The sequence below is a fragment of the Eschrichtius robustus genome, chromosome 11, assembly GCF_028021215.1.
Source record: "Eschrichtius robustus isolate mEscRob2 chromosome 11, mEscRob2.pri, whole genome shotgun sequence".
Lineage (NCBI taxonomy): Eukaryota > Metazoa > Chordata > Mammalia > Artiodactyla > Eschrichtiidae > Eschrichtius > Eschrichtius robustus.
This window is the reverse complement of record NC_090834.1, coordinates 8026409-8046832: the sequence shown is the minus strand read 5'-3', so window position 1 is coordinate 8046832 and position 20424 is coordinate 8026409. Positions and strand designations below refer to the sequence as shown.

The following is a 20424-nucleotide window of genomic DNA, read 5'->3' as shown; positions in this document are numbered from 1 at the left end:
GCCCGCTCCCTCCTGCGCGGACCCCGCCCTCCTTCCCCGACTCCTCCCACCACCTCGGAGTTCGGGCGCCTGCGCGTGGCGGCTGGTCGGCCCCCCCAACCCCGAGAAAGCCCATTGGCCGCTGGGTGAGGCCGGGCACTACCTGGCGCCTGTGGCGGCCGCACGTGCTGGGAGCGGAAGCAGCGATCGCAGTTATGGCGTCGTTACTTTGGGGAGGCGACGCAGGGGCTGCGGAGAGCGAGCGGCTGAACAGCCACGTAACTGCCACCGAGCCGGGGAGGGCAAGGGGACAGGGGCTAGAACAGCACTCCCGGAGGGAAATGTGCTGGGGAGGGGAAGGGGGAGCTCCGCCAGGGTTTGGAGCCGGGTGTCAGATGGTGGAGGGGAGGTGTGACAAGGATTTGGAAGAGGGCCACGGGAAAGGAGACCCCAAGAGAAACAAGACCTTTGGTTTGAAAAGGCAAAATGAAGACACCTGCGGGAGGGAAAGCAGCTGGGAGCCCCAAGTGGACCCTGAGTTTTCTACTGTCCCAGTTTGACCATTAAGCCTCAGCTAGCCTCCATCTCATCTACCAACGCGCTTTCCTATCAGCTATCCCTTGCTCGTGCTGTGACCCCTCAAGGACTGTCACATTTAGACTCGAGGCTTATAAAGAGGAACTTCATATACAGGGGCAGTAGAAAGTCTCCTCCAATTTTAGGATAATTCATACAGGAGACCTGCTTCTCAAAGGAATCCGTTAATACATAATATCGCAAAGGAAGCAGTATTGGCGTGGCCTTCCCTGCCTCCCTGCCAGCCCGTGTTAGGGGGTGGCACTGGGATGCTTGATGCCTTGCTTCCCAATATTGATTGAAATTTGTATCTTTCAATAGTTTTCAAACGTCATCCATCCCCGGAAGAACCTTCGGGGTATTAAGAGTCCTACCGTTCCAAACGTAGGTGAGTGTTGTTAAAGAAGATTGGGCTCAGTTCATTTAAAAAGCATTGCTTTCCTTATGTCCCTGGCAATTTTGGCTCCCTTAATTTAACATTCAAGACCCTCCACTACCTTTCCAATCTTTTTACCAACTCCTCCACTGCTTGACCCTTCCTTTGTACACACTGTAGAGTCGGCAGGAGAAACTGGGATGATAACGCTGGACGTTCCTGCTTGGCATTTATCTTTACAGTTGTTTCTCTTCCATCCTTTTAGACGGTTCTGTTAATAACACCGAAGAAGATGATGAAGAAGATGGAGGTAGGAAATAAATTCATTTGCGTGTATTTACTGGCATTCTGTTTCCTTTAATCATGACTTTCACAATGTGGGTGAATAATACCATCTTAATTGGAAAAGAACCATCTTTGCTTCTGTTTTCTTTATAAATAGTGAATGTCAGAAGAACTACTAACTTAGAAGTCAGGATTACTTCTTTAGAGGAAATTGAAATAGAATATGCAGGAATGGGTTATGAATTTTCAGCTGGCAAGGAAAAATTAGGTCTGCTGGCAATAGATGTAGGCTTGGTTGAGGTTAGAGGTTGGTGTAGCAACAGAGCATAAGAAACTGGATCCTCGTGGAAACAAAAAGGAATTCTCAGTGCTGTGTCATTCTTTTTAGAACCTTCTTTTGGAAGAAAAATGAGAGTAGGAACAGTTAGTTGCTTGATATACAACCCCTGAATGGAAGGAAGCAACTTGTTAGATGTCATTCAGAAGGCTTGACTTTCCCCCTGCAATATCCCGTTTTATCCTTGTTTTTCCAGTGGAATTGGCAGCTAATTCACTCTTGAACAAGTTAATACGGCAGTCCTTAGTAGAATCCAGTCACCGAGTTGAAGTCTTACAAAAGGATCCCAGCTCTCCACTCTACTCAGTGAAAACATTTGAAGAGCTGCGGCTGTGAGTATTTTTACTTTAAGTGTAGGAAAATTCCAGAGAGCATAGCACAGAACAAACTAATCTGCTAATAATAATCATCAGGATCTCCTTGGTGTTCTAATGGTCAATACTCAAATGAGATATGGACATTTTGCATGCAATTAAAATATAGCTCAAAGAGGAACACTAGGATACCTGAATTGTCCAACGACTTGAGAACATTTTTGATGGTAAAATATTTTAACCTTGCTGTGCTAAGGGGGATAGCTGAGCCAGACACAGCCGTATTGCTACTCTCCATACCAGAATACAGATAACAGGAATTTTGATGACCCAAATACCCCTTTAGATAAGTTACAAGCTTTTACCTTTTTAATTATTTTTTTGGTCTCAGATGGTATTTAAATGAATAACTTTCCCAAATAGGTTTGCATTTCCTAGGGAGTTATCAGCTGGCATTAAGGAAATGTATTTGAATAGGTCGAGTTACTGATACGGACTTATGTAAGTGGGGAAATCCAAAATCCCAATGCCTGCTTTCTAGCTGGGGAGAAGCTTACTTATGATTAAAGGTTGGCTGCCAGTAATCTACCAATTAATCTACCAATTAAGCGTGTCCAAAATGTGCATGTCATTGTAGTGGAAGTATTCCAGCCTACTTCACTTTATCCTTTTTCTAACATCTATCCTGAGACCCCAGGTAAGACGCATTTAAAAATACTGGCTCAGAAGAATGAGCTGATATTGCGTCTTCTGCTCCTAGAGAGAATTGATTTAAGAATCACCTAAATGAAATTTTGTTTTCTCTGAAAATTGCCATGGAAACGTTAAAGTTTGTCATTGACTAAAAGGAAATAAACAATAAATCTCACTTAGTTTTCTGCTTGTGTGGAAAATAAAACTCTACTGGAAAATTGATGCACTTCTATCAGATGAGTTTTTCCTTTTTTTTTCTTGGTTCAAGAGAAAGTTCAACGTTAGGCCCTTACTACTGTCCTTGGCCTGGGCTTATGACGTAATTTATTACTTTAGTGCTCCAACTGTGCAGACATGATTGTATATGTTTGAGAGTTGAGGTTTAACTTGTATATTTCCAAATATTACTTTTTATACTCAGTTGCAAAGTGGCCTAATTTAGAAATGCACCTTTCAGGTTTGTATTTCTGAGGCTACTGACGCATCATAGACTTTAAGTATTTGATTTTTTTTTTTTTTTGACAGAAAAGAAGAGTTACTAAAAGGGATCTATGCAATGGGATTTAATAGACCATCCAAAATTCAAGAGATGGCTCTCCCTATGATGCTGGCACATCCGTGAGTTTCTAGGGTAGTGGTATTCCGACTGGTTATTTTTAGTCTCTTATATTCAGTTTATGCCCAGGAGCTTGTATTCAGTTTATGTCCAGCATATCCTCTTTCCTACAGACCTCAGAACCTCATAGCCCAGAGTCAGTCTGGAACAGGAAAGACAGCTGCTTTTGTCTTGGCAATGCTAAGCAGAGTTAATGCCTTGGAATTGTTTCCACAGGTAAGGAAAGGCTGGGAGAGAGATGGGAACGGTTGCGGTGCCAGAGATATTTTAGTAATAGGCAATATTGCTGCAATGACGTGATGGTATTTAGAATAGATGTTCTTTCATAAAATCAGAGTATTGGGCAGCAGTATGGGGCAGCGATTGAGAGCACAGGCTTTGCAGTTTGACTGGTTCCAATTCCAGCCTCTCTACTTACCAGCTGAAAGTCTTAGGCGAGGTAGTAAATCTTTTGGAGTTACGTTTTCTTGTCGGTAAAGATGACACTTATAAAGGTATGGATCACAGTGATTCTGTTCACCCTTGAACCCTAACGCCAATCACAGTGCTTGGCTCGTAGAAACCACTCCTTAAACATTGAATGAATGAATGAATGAATACCTGCCTCATAGGATTGTCATGCAGATTGAGTGAATGAATGTACACTTTTAGCACCGTGCTCAACATAAAGTGAGCGTTCAGTAGTGATAGCTGTATAGCTGTAGGTCACCCAGTCCCTCCTACTCATTTAGTGGAGAAGGAAACAGAGGCTTGGAGAGGGAAAGGTCACACGTGAGGTCACAGTTGTCAGAGAGCGACTGAGCAGGGGCTGGAACTGCGCTTGCCCTTCTCCCAACCTAGTGTCAATACATGGAAAGTATCTGGTGATCTTTTCCTCTTTCTCCAACCTGTGTTCATCAACTTGGTTGACAAACTGGGAACCCAAGTGTTGGGTGCGCTCAGAGCTATGGGGCAGCAAGGATTCCCTCAGGAAGTTTACAACCTGCGCAGCAGGATAACCTGTGGACGTGGATATGGGTGACTAGTGGCAGGCATAGGAAATTCTGTGCTTTCTTTAGACAAGTTCAGAGAAATTTATATCTGGGGTTTGATTTCATGAGTAAAAATCCTTTAGGAGAAGCCATGCTTGAACACATGTTGAGAAATGTGTGTGGAAACTGTTTTTATCACTTTAGCTGTGTTTCCCTCTCTCTATCTCAGATCCTTGATTGAAGTTCAGAAATGCGTTAAATATCACCAGTTTCTTCCATCGACATCTTCATTCATCAACAGCCACCATTTATAGGGGGGATGGAAGTAACAAATGAAAGAGTTTCAGGGAACATTCTGCCAGAGATGTGTAAGATGGATTGGACCAAGCAGGGAGTGCTCTGGAAATGGGCAGACTTTTAATATCAGGGAAGAGGTGATGGGGACCACACTCAAGCTGTAATTAGTCTTGCATCCCTTCTCTTTTTGATTCCCAGCCCCACTTCATCCCATTTTTCCCCTACCAAAACAGCGTGACCCATAACCTGTGTTTCTTCATGACCTTTCAGAGAGGAATGTATAAAAGGAAGCTGCTTCTCCATCCTTCAGCCCCTTCTCCCCTTCCATACTCAACATTCACCCCAGATCTATCAGCTGCTAAGTCGTATTCAAGTAAAAATATTCTGTTCAACCAAAATCTCCAGTTTCACTTCTGTGCCTCTCCCTCCACAAATTTTAATTGTATTTCAGAATTGCATGATGGCTGTTATGAACCTTTCTCCTTCCCCGCTTTTCTCTCTCTCCCTCTCTCAGTGCCTCTGCTTGGCTCCTACTTATGAACTGGCTCTGCAAACTGGCCGTGTGGTCGAACGGATGGGGAAATTCTGTGTGGATGTTCAAGTGATGTACGCCGTTCGAGGGAATCGAAGTATGTACCAGCAAGCCAGCCCTGGCTGATATTTTAAATCCCGACTGCACCACTAACACAGTCGTGGTATATACCTTCTCTGCTTTCTTGCCTTTAAAGTGGTGGATATAATGCCACCTGTATCATAGAGTTGTTACTGGAATTAAATAAAATGATACAGATAAAGCACTGGGCACGCCCCTGGCACGTAATAAGGACCCAGTAAATGTTAGCTGCGTCATTCCCACAGCCCAGAAGAGGGTGCTTTTCCCTGTTCTTTTCTGTGAAGCTCAGTTGTTTTGTGCAGAACAGCTTTTATTGCTTCACTTTTTCATTAAAGTATTACATGCATAAAGTGAACCAAAAAACTTTAAAACACAGAAAATTCAAAGGTAAAAGTGAAAGTTCTTTCAAAAACCTATTTCCAAAGACAGCTATGGTTTTGTTAACAAATCTTTGTGTGTTTTTTTGTTTTGTTTTTGAGTGCTTACAAAAATGGGAGCATTTTTTTTCATGCTGTTCAAAAACTTACGCGTTTTAAACATCTTCTCATGTCAGTATGTATAGCCCCACCTCATTCTTTTGACTAGCTGTATAATATTCTGTCATTTATTTCATGTAACCTGTTGATAGACATTTTGGTTGTTTTCCATTTGGGGAAGATTTGTAGGCCTTTCACTGCTGTGCCAGTGTTTCTGTAGGACAACGGGAATGCTGCAGGGTGGCTTTTTAGATGACCGTGGGGCAGAATCAGACGTGCACGACTATTATCATTACTGTAAACCTAGAAACTTGGGAATTTATCCTAAAACTCTGTAAAATCAAAAACCACAAAGACCCTCAGGGTTGGCACTTGGAAAGCCATTACGACATGTGTTTCATTACCGGGAGTTGTGGGTGGTTAGAGTCGTTTGCACCTGAAGGAAGCCGTTAAACCCTTTTCCTTTTCCCCCTAGTTGCCAGAGGCACTGATGTCACCAAACAGATCATAATTGGCACTCCTGGGACTGTCCTAGATTGGTGTTTCAAGCAAAAATTAATTGATTTGACTAAGATTCGTGTGTTTGTCCTGGATGAAGCAGATGTGATGATCGACACGCAAGGATTCTCGGACCAAAGCATTCGTATTCAAAGGTAACCTTCACATCCAGCCTTTTCTTCCTGGATCTTCTGTCCAGAGGAGGAATTTCATTTGTCTGCTGCCCCTAATTGTCTTTACTGCTTATTCTCCACTTCGTTCACCTTTAAAACAAGTTGGGTTTTTATTATTTTCACCAGCTCAGTGGGCCTTCAGCCTGCTGTAATTTCCCAACTTCTTCATCTTGTAATCTTGCCTGATTGCTTTACTCTTGTGCTGCAGGCTTACAGATGGAATCCATATACAGTGGATCTGCACCAAATTTTGCCAGTTATCTTATATTTGAGCAAAATTCTAAAGAGAATTCATTAAAACCTGATAGCGCTATCGTGAGGACACAGTAGCCTGGGATCAGGAGCCTAGTATCTAGTCCTGACTTTGCCTGTAAGTTGTTAAATAAATCCTGTCGATTTCCTAGGCCTCTCTCCCAGGATCGCCAAGGGGCTTAAAATTTGAGATTATCAGGCCTAACCTGAACCTTACTGAATCAGAATTTATGGGAGTGGGCTTTAAGAGTCTGCATCGCTCATTTTTAAATAAAGTATTTATACACTGTGTTAAATTCAAGTATAATATTGAAAGACTTGTAAAGCTAACCAGTAATCCCCTGCCCCAACCCCTAGAGAATACTGTCCGTTATGACATTAACTTTCATATCTTTAAATAACCTGCTCACATTGCTATTTCTTGTTGTATATTCATTGTATACAACATAGTTGGTTACATTCACAGCTGGTATTGGTATCATTATTACAACACAAATAGCGTTCACTGCTGAGTATTGAGTTACTATAATTATGTTTTTCTTGTGCTTCTCCCCCTGGAGTTGCCTATTTTTCTTCATTTGGTTACTGTCACTGTGTAGCAGTCTTTAATTTTTCTCTACCTGTTTCATCATACGTGTCATATGTCAATGATATCTCCAGATAGTCAAATACATCTTAAAATTCCGTCGGTTTCCTTTTTTCGGAAGATCTCCCACACTCACTGTCTCCGGTTTCAGCCTGGGCTGGTTGCGCTCCGGTCCTGTGGTCACAGCCACATTACAGGTTTCCCCTGTCCTCATTAACAGTTTCCAATCTCCTGTCTTGTGGGTCCTTTTTCTTGGTTTACTGTTGGTTTACTGAATATGCTGGAACGTATCTGCTAAGGGCTTCCTGCAAAAGGATGTGTAGGAAGTTCATTTTCTAGCCCCTGCTTGTCTGAAGATGTTTTTATTGTACCTGTAAATTTGATCTTTGGCTTGAGTTTCCCTGGATGTGGAATTCTGTCTTGAAAAGCTTTCTCCCTGTAAATTCGGAGACAGTTTTGAAAACAGAAAAGTGGTGGGTTTTTTACTATAATTAATACTCTGTTTCCAGTGTTGCTGCCGGAAAGTTTAATGTCATCCTGATCCTCGGACTTTTGTCTGTGATCTGTTTTTTCCTCGCTAGAAGGTTTTGGAATCTTTTTCTCCATGATATACTGAAACTTCTCAATGTTGTGCTTTGGTTCAGATCTTTTTTTTCTTCATTGTACTAGACACATGGTACACTCTTTTCATTCCCAAAACTTGTGCCTGCCAGATCTGGGGAAATTTCTTGTTACTTCTTTCCCTGCGGTGACCAACTTTTTAGGAAGACAACCCGGGATACAGTCATAGCAGGCAAATATATATGTACATACATACACACACATATATCTCATATATATATAAAACTATAATACAGAAGAAATAATCGTACATGTGTTATTACTTTAACATAAAAATATGGAAAATATATGTTTATTTGAAATTATGTATTATTCTGTACTTTTCTGTTACATTAGTGCTACTATTTAAACAAAACTGTAGAACTAAACTGGCAATTAGTAGTAATTCATAGGAGAACTAATTAAATAATATGTATGAGAAAAATACAACAATAATGTTTCGTCTCTGATACAGCAATTTAATCTTTTTAAACATGATTGGCTGCTTAAATTTTGGAGGCTGTGCTACTTTATATTCTTTTTTTTTTTTCCTTTTTTTTTTTTGGCCACACCACACCATACAGCTTGCAGGATCTTAGTTCCCCAACCAGGGATCGAACCCGGGCCCTCAGCAGTGAGAGCACTGAGTCCTGACCACTGGACCTCCCTGGAATTCCCTATCGTATATACTTAAGATACGTAATTATAGAACTATTTATGAGGAGAACGTAAATACGATAGAACTAATTAAACATATTATAGTAACTCCCCACATACAAATGAGTTCCGTTCCGAGGGCGTGTTCGTTAAGTCCGGTTTGTTCGTAAGTCCAACAAAGTTAGCCTAGGTACCCAACTAGCACAATTGGCTATATAGTACTGTACTGTAATAGGTTCATAATGCTTTTCACACAAATAATACATAAAAAACAAACACAAAAAATAAAACATTTTTAATCTTACTTTTCAAGTACAGTACCTTGAAAAGTACAGTAGTACAGTACAACCGCTGGCATACAGGGGCTGGCATCGAGTGAACAGGCAAGAAGAGTCGCTGACTGGAGGAGGGAGAGGAGGTGGGAGACGGTAGAGCTGAGGGATCGTCAGCAATAGGAGACGGAGGGCGAGCTGCAATTTCACTCACGCCTGACGGTGATGGCACAGGTTCTGGTTCCTTGCTGGATTCAATTCTGTCTACCCTCTTGAAAAACGATCCAGTGACGTCTGGGTAGTAGCTCTTTTTTTCTCATCATAGATGACACTGTAGCACTGGATTTCATTCTGAACGGCTGCTGCAACCTTCATGTACCATTCTGCGTTCGGGTCCTGTGCGTCAAAAACTAACAGTGCCTCCTCAAATAAAGAAAATCCCCTTGCTATTTCCTGAGTTGTGAATCTCTTCAGTTCTTCAGTTACTTCTTCTTCCTCTTGTCTCTCTTCGTCCTTTCTCTGGGCCTCCAATTCCATCAGGTCTTCATTAGTAAGCTCCTTGTGTTGCACAGCAAGGAGTTCAGTGAAGTCGTCCTCTTGCTTCAAATAAAGATACTGTACTACTGTACTCTATACAGTATGGCACAGTAAAGTACACAAAAGCACAACCACTTGTAGAGGATGCATGCATGTGACAACGTACACCAGACACGTGAACTAACTTACATGATTGGACATGTGAACACACATCCGCATCTTTGAAGGTTCACAACTTGAAGGTTCGTATGTAGGGGACTTACTGTACCTGTATTTAATGACAGAAGCAATAATGACACTTTTTTTTTCTGTCTCACAGTGTGGTAAGTTGTTTTTACTCTCTCTTTTCCAGTATCCTCTGAACTCCCTGCAGCCCTCTTTTCTTGTATGTGGCAGTAAAACAGAATACAGTCAGATCTAAAATTCATTTTGACTTGCAGCTCTGCCCTTATTAAGCCCACACTGATTCTTTTTTTTTTTTTTTTGGAGTATAGTTGATTTACAGTGTTGTGTTAGTTTTCTGCTGTACAGCAAAGTGAATCTGTTATAGGTATACATATATATCCAGTCTTCTTTAGATTCTTTTTTGATATATGTCATTACAGAGTATTGATTTGAGTTCCCTGTGCTATACAGTAGGTCCTTATTAGTTATCTATTTTATATATAGTAGAAGCCCACACTGATTCTTGGTATCAGTCCAGTGTGATATCCTCTGAACAAAAGTGTTCAAGCATAGAATACTTAGGAGTTTACCTGCTAGCAACAGTGGTTTTTAGACTTGCAAGAATCAATTTCTAGCTCCTTCAAAATGTTCTTCCACTGTATCTGCAGGCTTGTTTCTGTGGACCAACTGTTTGTCATTCAGTTCCTTTGCATCTATAAATCCATCGTTTAGGTTATCCATGTCTAAAATGTCCATCATTTTCAAGCACTCTGAAGTCTATTAGATGTCATCATAAGTGAAACCTCTTCTCCTCAGGGAACATGATTAGAAGGCACAGAGGTGACTTAAGCTTGTCAAACTGAAAGATGGATTCTTTACAAATTTAGTAAAGAAATAAGAAAGTCCTCAACTTGGCTGTCCTTTTCTGGTGACATTTTTTGACTTCTGCAGCAGCTTTATTCCTAAAAAAAGGAAAAATGAGTCATTTTTTGCTACAAGTTTTTGTTGCAACCTTTACAGAACACCAGACAGCCCAGGTGCAGTCAGTACGAGGCCTCTTCACAAGTCACCAGACAGCTGTGGAGAAACAGTGTGGTATTTCTATTTTACTGTAATCTTTTTCTCCATTCTCATCCTTGACGTATTTCCAAGTTGGAGTTGGACATTCTTTTTGTCTCAAACTTTGAAAATAGGCCAACATTTTAAATCTTTTCACTGGCCAGCTACAGTGGCAGGCGTCTCGTAGGCACACGTCTGAGGTGGCTCTACGTCCATTTCTGCACAGTTAGAAATCTTATTAAGGCTTCTGCAAGTTTGAAATAACAAAGTGACCCAAAACTTTGGTAATGAAAAGCTCAATATCACAGGTAAGCAAATTGTATGTGTTTTTAGAAGTATTGTGTACAAAGGATGCAGGACATTTAGCTGGTAAGATCTTTTCATGTTCTTTGATAAGGAATTTATAGACTGAATGGAATATGCCAGAATATACATTTGCACTGCTGCTCATGCAGGGAGTTGAACAAAGGCTAGTTTGTATTTGGATACAATGTCAACAGTCTTCTGTTGTATATTTTCTGTGTTGTATAAAAACTTCATAGAAGCCAAAAAGATGTTTTGAGACTCCATTTTTTCAAAACCAAGTACCTAAGAGATTGGGGGGTGGGAGGCGTGTATTTTGTGTTGCCGTGGTTTGAAATCTCACTGGATATACTGTAGAAGCATGGTCTCTGGTAAGATCTGAGACACTCCACTCTACGCTGAGAGAGGAAAGACGTCTGTTATCAAAAGTTCCCGCCTTGTTCACCCGCAGGACACTTTACTTGCAGCCTCTGAACCAGGAAATGTAACTTTACTCAGTTTCATAGGGATGGCAAGGGAAAGATACAGTCACACGTGTCCCTTTGCGTGATGTGGGCAAACTCATTCAGCTGAGCCTGGTGTGTTTGGAGGAGGCAAAAAACTTAGTTTCGAAGTATTGCCTGTCTCATCCTGAACTTGCGCGATTCAGTTTCCATATATGCTTTCCACATCCCTTCTCCGCCAGGCCTGGTCCCGAATTCACCCCTTCATTTGGTGCAGTCTGCTCTGTTTGCATTATTTACCTCTTTAACCCAGTTGTATGTGTCATTCCATCCGTCACTAAAATAACACAGTCGGTTAGCCTTTTTCTGTCCTGTCTGGATCATACCGGCATTGCCCTCTCTTTCTTTTCCATAGCTTCCTTTTCTTGTCTTATGGATGCAAAACATCCATAACACAAAGATACGTGATATCTACAGTTACCTCTTTGAGGATATTAATTATAGCATTAAAATTTTTTTCCGTTCTCAACCCTGTCTCTGAGTGATCTAAGTTTCCTTTTGTGTTTGTTGGCTACAGTCTGTCTTTGTGGCGGATCTTTCCTCCTCGCATCTGGTGACCCTGCGCTAGCCTTTCATAACCCAAGCTGGGGAACTAGAAAGCTTATTTATCGACAGCTCTTTGTGCACGGTTGGGGCTTGTAACTTGGAAGCTTCACTTGAGGATGCTTGTCACCTGGAGGTCTTTAGGAGTATGTAATGTCTCTAATCTCCTTCCTGGGACACTCCGTTGCTGGCATCTTGGGAGCAGAGCAGGATGGTCCGGTGGATGGGCTGGGAGGGGTCCATCGTTCAGTACATGTATTTTCACTTGATCCCCTATTCAGCTGTCTGCTTTATCCTCACCGTCCGCTGAGGCTCTTCTGCTTGTACAAGCTTAGCTGCCAAAGAAGGGTGGGGTCCAGCTGCTCCTTGTATATATTTTCATCCAGCCTTCCTATTTAAAAAAATGTGGGCCCAAGATCAAGCAAGACTCCCTTCTTGCCATCCCCTACCAATACGTTGGTATGTTTAAATGTAACAGTGAATAAAAGATGCGGAAGTCCAGGGAAGATTCAATAGTCAAAAAGGGCTTTCTACTAAAAAGAATATTAAGTAAAATTAGATAGAGTATTTATGTTGGTTGTTCATCCCTCCATTGTTCAATTTTCCTTTCTTTTGCTTAAAATACATTAAGTCACAGCACTGTCCAATAGAAATATAATGTAAGCCACATGTGTAATTTAAAATTTTTCTAATAGCCACATTAAAAAAGAAACAGGTGAAATTCATGTTATAAAATATTTTATTTAACGTGACATATCAAAAATAGCATCTTAACAAGTAATGTTACCAATCTAAAAATTGTTAATGAAATATTTTGCATTCTTTCTTTTCATACTAAGTCTTCAAAATCCAGTGTGTTCTGCAGAACAGCCCATGTTTCCTTCCCTTGGACAATTTGTATAAGTTTTCTTTCTGGAGTGAAATGGCCGCAGCCTTGGGATACCAGTCCTGGTGGCCTCTTTTTCCAGGTGAAGGGTGTGGGAGAGCAGATTGCCGAGCGACGCAGCTTGCTGACACAGATTCTCCTCGTGTCTTCTCACAGCCCTCACCCCACCCCCACCAGGCCTCTGGTCTTGCACGTCCTAGACCTCCCAGTGGTTCTGAGGGAACCGCTGCCTTTGCATCAGCACCTCCCTCTGTAGCGCTCATATTGCAGCTTCATCCACCTTCTCGGTTATCACGCTTTTCCATCTTGCAAAAATATATTGAAATATCTCATCCACCCGTTTCTCTTCTCTTATTCTGCACATTTTGTAAGTTCATATCTTAATCACTTTATAGTCAGGATGCTGGACACTGAGAAGGTAACAGACGTAGTCTCCTGTGGCCAACCAGAAATCGGTCCGATTGTTGTTTGAAAAGCTCCCAGATGATTCAGGTCCCAGGCTTGAAAGAATGTTTGGGAATCGCTGGATTGTATGAGCTCACCTGCTCCCTTTTAGCCCTGACCGCTTATTCTCTAAGTGCTCTGTTGTCTTCTCAAAGGCAGTGATTCCTCTCTGGTCTCTCTTCTATTTTGTTGTTTAAAAAATTAACTTTTTAATTGATGTATAAAATATGGACGGAGAAATATACAAATCCTAAGTGTACTGCTGGGTGAACTATCACGGAGGGGCTATGCTCATGGGACAATGGCCCAGATCAAGACATAGAACTTTACTGGCACCCCGGAAATCCCCTGCAGCCCCTTTCCTGTCACCCGCCCCTCTCTCCTCCACAGGCTTAGCTGTATCCTGACTGCTGACTCCGTACACTCGTTTTGCCTTTTTTTTGAACTTGGTATCAATTAGCCTGTGTTCACTGTGGGTTCAGTTTACGTTCCACATGCAGTAGCATCTTCCCCTTCTGCTCCCCTTTTATTTATATCCAAGTTCTTCCCATTCCAAATAGACTTAATGTGGCTGTTCTTTCCCGCCCCAGAGACAGAACACCTGCCATCGAATGATGAGCCTCTGTGCCCTTCATCCGCGTGGAACTTGTGCGGGATGATTGCCGTAAACAGCACCTAGACTAACACCCTAGGCTCCACGAGCCCGTCTTTCCTAAGGAGAAGACTGGCGTGAAAACCCAGATCACTTACCTAAACTTCACTCTGGAGCCCCACATTCAGTGTATCCAGTGGGCAGGAGGGGCTGACACGTGGCGCTCTGCAGCAGGTGTAGTTGTTGTGGCCGCAGCACCTTTCACGGTGACCCTGGAGCAGGGGCGTGGGGGGCAGCTGATGGCCGTGGGCGTCAAGTGCTGGAAGCTGTCCCCCCAGGAGAGGGACAGGCCTGGCCATCGGGTGACGGCCTTCTTCCCTCCTCTCGTAGAGCTTTACCCTCCAAGTGCCAGATGCTCCTCTTTTCAGCGACCTTTGAAGACTCCGTGTGGCAGTTTGCGGAGCGGATCATTCCTGACCCCAACGTTATCAAGTTACGAAAAGAGGAGCTGACCCTGAACAACATCCGACAGTATTACGTGTTGTGCAGGAGCAGGAAAGACAAGTACCAGGCTCTGTGCAACATTTACGGTGGCATCACCGTTGGCCAGGCCATCATATTCTGCCAGGTGAGTCCGCCGGGACTTGTCTTACTCGTGCCCAGATTTCTGTGCAGGTGGAGCCGGGCACCGCGTTTGGTGCTTATTGTACGTTGTGTTGTTTAATCTTCAGAGCAGCTCTGAATAGAGATTATCTGTATTTTACGGGTGAAACTGAAGTAATGGAATAGGACTTCAATATGATGTGAAACAGAGGGCATCCTTCTTTTCTTTTTTTCTTTCTTTCTTTTTTGGTCGTGCCACGCCGCTTGTGGGATCTCAGTTGCCTGACAAGGGATTTAACCTGGGCCACGGCAGTGAAAGCCTGGAATCCTAACTACTAGGCCACCAGGGAACTCCCTGGGCATCCTTCTTTTAGAGGGACTGCTTCTAACACTTCCCTATTCAGGTTGATGTTTATTGTAGTGTTTCCATAGATACCCTTTATCAGGTTAAGAATGTTCTCTTCTACTCCTAACTTACTATGAGCAAAGCAGCCAGTCAGTCACTCACTATTAACAGCCCCTTGTTTTTATTTTCCTATTTACTTTTCCTATCTGACGTTTTTCGTGTTCGTGTCTTGGTTGTATTTTTTCACCACCATGTGCACAGTGTCAGCTCCGTGAGGGCAGGCTCTCACCTGTTCCACTCATCTTCATGCCCCCGCCCTAGAATAGCCCCACCCAGCACATGGAGGGCCCTGGAAACATGCTTGTAGAGTAAAGGAAAGCTCAGCTCTGCCAGTGGACTAGCCATGTGACCTTGGGCAAATCACTTAATGGTTTTAAGCTTTGGGTTTATTTTTCAGTTTTTTTAAATGAACTTAGGTAGCTGCTTCATCAGATCGTTAGAAAAGCAGATGAACTTGATGCACGTAAAGGTTTTAGCAAAGTACCTGGCGTACACAAGGATGTCATCATTGTTAGGTTACCTCATTTTGTCATCAGACCACCATGAGAGGTGGGCGGAGCATTTTATTCTCTGTTTCAGGGCTGAGAAGCCACAGCTCTGACAGGTTGAGAGGATGTGCCCCTTAAAAGCCCGGGGGAGGGAGAATCCCCTGCCACATTCTCAGATCCCTCTAGGCCCCAAAGGGAAGGTGAAGCAAAACTCCTCTGCAGCACCCCCAGCTCCCATGCCCTGCAGACGTGAGCGCTGCACACATAGCCAGGCTGCTTCAACTTGGGCGCCATGCTGGGTTTTGATTTTCCTGCAGACTCGTCAAAATGCCAAATGGTTGACTGTGGAGATGATGCAGGATGGCCACCAGGTGTCTCTGTTAAGTGGAGAGCTGACTGTGGATCAGCGAGCTTCCGTCATTCAGAGGTTTCGAGATGGGAAGGAGAAAGTTCTTATAACAACCAACGTCTGTGCTCGAGGTGTGTATGTGTATGCACTTAAAGTCAAGTTTATTGAGGTATCATTTACATATGATAAAATTCACTCTTTTTAAGGATACGTTTCAGAGAGTTTTGACAAACATATATAGTCACGTACCCATCACTGTAATCAAAATATGGAACATTTCCATCCCCCCTCAAAATTTCTCAGTGCTCATTTTCAATCAGTCTCTGTAACTAATGACCCCTTCCAACTACTGACCAGATTTCTGTCTCTGTATTTTTGTCTTTTGCAGAATTACATGTAAGTTAAATCATACAGTTGGTAGCCTTTGTGTCTGATTTATTCCACTTGACATCATACTTTGGAATTCATCAATGTTATTACATGTATCAGTAGGTCATTCCTTGTTATTGTTGAGTAGTATTCCATGGAATGGGTCGTACCACAATTAGGTCTTCCATTCACCAGCTGATGGACATTTGGATTGGTTACAGCTTGGGGCTGTTTAGACTAAAGCTGTAATAAACATTCATGTGTAAGGCTTATGTGGACATATGCTTTCATTTCTCTTGGGTAAATGCCTAGGAGGAGGATTTCTGGGTCATGTGGTAAGTGTATGTTTAGCTTTATAGGAAACTGCAAAACTGTTTTCCAGAGTGGCTGTACCCTTTTGCATCTCTACCAGCAATACAGGACAGTTCCAGTTGTTCTCCATCCTTGTCAGTGATTGCTACTGACACTCTTTTTTCATCTTAAGCTTTCAGTAGATGTGTGTGGTATCTCGTGTTTTCAACTTGTGTTCCCTAATGACTAATGATGTTGGTCATCTCTGAGGTGTTTTTAATTTTAAAACTGTTGACTACTGGAAGAAAAATCTTTGTTTTTTCAAGAGGAGGGCCTTCGTACTTTCCTCATTCCTCCTGTATCCTTGCCTACACCGCATACTCAAACCATGTTTCCTCATTTATTACTAGTTCACCAGATAGAACTGAGGACCTGCCATGAGTGCTGAGCTTGGCATTTGGAGGAGTAGCCTAAAAAAGGACGAGGTTCCTTCCCCTCGGGAGCACGCTGCCTAGACTCCTGGCTCTCTAGACCAGCACTAGCCAATAGAAATTTTTGCATTGATATAAATCTCCTATTCTCTGCTGTCCAAGCCATATATGGTGGCTATTGAGCACTTGATGTGTGACTAGTATGGCTGAGGAACTGGATTTTTAATTTGAATTAATTTAAATAGCCATAAGGCCAGTGGTTACCATACTGGACAGCACAACTCCAGACCCCAGAGAAAAGAGGGCACAAAATGCTCCAGAGTCAAAGCACAGTACAGGGAGGACAAGGATTATGACCCAGACAGTTTATTAGTGTTGGGGAATGGAGGCACTAGGTGAGCACAGAAGTCTTCCTAGGAAACATTAGGAGTGAAAGGTGTGAAAGGAAGGGGAGAACTCTTGGAAGTCTTGAGTTGTTTGTACTTTATCCTGTACTGTTTGGGCAGCTGGATTCTAAACACAAGTGCTCTGGACATTGCTGTGGTGACCATGGTGACGATTAGAGGAGTGGGAGATGAGGGATTGGGGACACCAGTCCGGAAGTTGTTGTAACAGTTGAGGCAATGGATAAAATGACCTGACGAGAACAATGGCCATGGAATGGGGTGGAGCTGGGGCCCTGTGATGGGTAAGGGAATGTGAGACTAAGGGGCTTGCTGGGCACTTAGCACAGTGGGGGTGGAGAAGATGGAAGGGCTCTGTGACCTGCTGAGAGCCCCTCCCCAACACACACACACACACACGCACACACGCACGCGCACACACACGTACGCACGCACACGTGCTTTGTACATATTTAGACTTCTGTATAATTCGCTTCTACTGACACTCTTTATCCAGCATCATAGACATACATACTTGCAAGCAAACCGCCTGACCAAAGGACCTATTTCATTTACGTAAAAGCAGGTTTGATTTACAGATTGTGTCTATTAAATGAGAATTCCCTCGGCAAATGTGGTTCTTGAATAGCTATGTCCTGAGGAAAAAGTTGCAGGACCCTGCAGTGTCGTTCCTCTTCCAGGGATTGATGTGAAGCAGGTCACGATTGTTGTGAACTTTGACCTGCCTGTGAACCAAGCAGAGGAGCCAGACTATGAGACCTACCTCCACCGTATCGGGCGGACAGGCCGCTTTGGGAAAAAAGGCCTTGCCTTCAACATGGTCGAGGTGGATAAGCTGCCCCTGCTCATGAGGATCCAGGACCACTTCAGTGAGTAGCACCCGTCGTGCTCAGAGCTGTGGGCCTGCCCACGTTGACAGTGACGATGTGTGTCGTGGACCTCGAGCCCAGAGGCTCGTGATCGGGTGGGGGCAGGAGCCAGGGAGTAGGCTTCTGCTTCTTAGTGCCAGAGTTCCTAACAGGAGGCAGGGGTAACTAAGGGAAGATGTGAAAACCAAGTGGAATTGATGGGAGCTCATATTTCTATTTTATTGCTCATTCTGGGATCTGGAGCAGATTTTACGTCCACGAAGAACCACCCTAGGCAAAGTAATAAGCTCCTTTAAGATTATATTGTGTCCCCAGCTTCCTTTTTTATGTACATTTTTCCCTTCCTGTTGCCCCAGCGACCAGCTAGGACAGTCCTAAATCCTGAGGCCTGCTGCCTTCCTCCAGTGCCTCCCCCCCGCCCCCGCCGCCGCCGCCATCTAAACAAGGCAGGCTCTGCTAACCCGCTGGGGCTCTTGGACGGGCGTGTTACACTCTGGTGGAAACTTGAAGGGTAACAGAAGCTGAGATGTCCCCCTGCCCCAGGGCCCTGGATAGATATGGCTGCAGAGCAGGAGAGGAAGAACCCTCGCAGGACTCCAGATGTATCTTTCACCTTTAGGACAATGGTACTTAACCTCTGTGGGAAGCAAAGGACACTATCCCCGGGGAAATGCACACAGGCACATATGTGCAATTTGGAATATAATTTTAAAAGGTTTGCAGACTGGCTGTGGACCCTTCAGGGAAGTTGATTAAGCACCCCTGCGTTAGGATAACGGAGGAGGGATGGGGGCGGAGAAAGAACCATTAAGATCACTGTTGCTATGGTAATCAACACTCCCTGTGGCCATTCAGCAAACCCGCCCCCCCAATGCACACGCCCACTTCACCCTCCTGAGCTCAGCCAGGCACCTTCCCAGGTTCCCACCTTCCCCTCTCTGCACTCTGGTGATTTTTTTCTGCCCCACAGTATTTAGACATGTATGTTGTCTTGTCTGGTGCATTTGATGCCATCGTAGTTAGTATGGATTGGTTATTTGGATACCGTCCCTTCCTTACCTAATCTAGGGAATGTCCCAGTATCTCGAGGCTTTCCATACAAGGCGTCACTATCTTCAGAAATGTAATTGGATGGAATGACATTTCGTTTAGGCCCTGGGATAAGACTGTTCCATTCTCTTTTGTTCTTTTAGACAGCAATATTAAGCAACTCGACCCTGAAGACATGGATGAAATTGAAAAGATTGAATACTGAAGAAAGAACTTTATCATTTACAAGTATTCTGGTTTATGCGACAATGTAGGTTTTGAAAGCGATTTTTTATGTTGAGCCTTTTTCAACGTGAAACTGTTAATATATGGCAAAATAAATGTCATGGTAGCCTTAGTTTTAAGACCTTTCTGAACCAAATTGATGCGAAGCACTTGATCCTTTTGAGTAAAAAAAGGGAGATTATTTCTTATTCCAATCTTTTCACAGATCAACATCTTTGCGTGGGCTACTGGGTTGTTGTGGGATTTAGTTTATAGAATCTGAGCAGGTCATGCCGCCTGTGAATATCTCACGGTGCCGCGAGATGGCAGTAGAACGTCAGTGTTTCTGGAATTTGAGTTGGTCGACAAGTGAAAAAACCACACGTCTTCAGACTTGCTCACTGCTGCCCCTCCCACCGCTAGTGTCTTCCCTCCCCACACATGCACGCACCCCTGCACCCCCCGCACAGACACACACTCTCACGTGTGAGTGCAGGGTGAAACCTTCACAAAGTAAAACGATTTGAAAGAGAGTATTTTGCTTCTTTTTTAGTGTTTCAACCAACACACAGAATTTCAAGATATTTTTGTATTTTACTTCTTAGTCTCTTCAAATTAGAAAAGATTTAATCCATCATCAGTTATTTCATAGTCTCTGAAAATGTGGCTTTATTATAGACATTTCTTAAAAACAGGCAGTGGAGGTGGGGGGAACCCACTTGCCTTAGTAAAGAGGTGACACTTCAGGGAGCCAAAGGGTTTCGCTTTTAAGAACTTAATGGTGTATCTGAGAATCCTGGATGTTTTCCTGCAGGTCCCATTGAAATGCTTCTCATTTCTCACATTTGCTCCTAAAAAGTGAAACAGTGGGCTTGAGAAAAAGGGGGGGAAATTGATACTCTCCCAGAAAGCCTGAGCAGGTTTTGCAGCCCACAGCCAGAGCTGGGCCCCAGCTCTGTCACAGCAGACTGCCACCAGCAGCCTCAGTGAATGCGCCTGTCATCCCGGTGTGGAGGGGTGTTTCTGGCCTATGTCTTCTGATATTCCATGTGCATGTCACCTGCCCATGTTGTATCCCGTGGGCAGGGCTCAGAAATACATGAAAATCGTTCAGCCTCCTCACCCCACAACAGATACTTATCGTGCACCCTTTATGCTAAACACCAGGGAAGAGAGATGAATAAGATGTACCAGTCATTTCAGAATTCAGAGTCTCACAGCAGAGACTCAGAATAAGCCAGCATTATTTTAATAATGATCTTTGCTTAAGGAAGGGGTTCAGAGGAGGCACCCCAAACACCGTCGGGGCCAGTTTCCCAGAGGAGAAGACGTCGTATCTCCTCTTATAAGAGAGAAC

At 43.4% G+C, this 20424-nt stretch overlaps 1 protein-coding gene across 1 annotated transcript; it reads left to right on the top strand.

Annotated features, from left to right (window-relative positions):
- Positions 1-97: 97 nt before the first annotated feature.
- Positions 98-19197, top strand: DDX25 (DEAD-box helicase 25). The gene is made up of 12 exons (XM_068554698.1): positions 98-257; positions 877-943; positions 1197-1241; positions 1750-1885; positions 3086-3178; positions 3290-3392; positions 4959-5073; positions 6009-6186; positions 13994-14231; positions 15418-15580; positions 17625-17813; positions 19007-19197. Exons 1-12 carry the CDS (start codon positions 195-197, stop codon positions 19066-19068), a joined length of 1452 nt encoding a protein of 483 aa, XP_068410799.1. The 5' UTR covers positions 98-194; the 3' UTR covers positions 19069-19197.
- The last annotated feature ends 1227 nt before the right edge of the window (positions 19198-20424 follow it).

Excerpts from the sequence above, each read along its gene's own strand:
- DDX25 (XM_068554698.1), top strand. The coding sequence starts at position 195 with ATGGCGTCGTTACTTTGGGGAGGCGACGCAGGGGCTGCGGAGAGCGAG. Across the intron at positions 1,242-1,749 it reads AGATGATGAAGAAGATGGAG|TGGAATTGGCAGCTAATTCA; the intron begins GTAGGAAATAAA and ends TTGTTTTTCCAG. Across the intron at positions 3,393-4,958 it reads CCTTGGAATTGTTTCCACAG|TGCCTCTGCTTGGCTCCTAC; the intron begins GTAAGGAAAGGC and ends TCCCTCTCTCAG.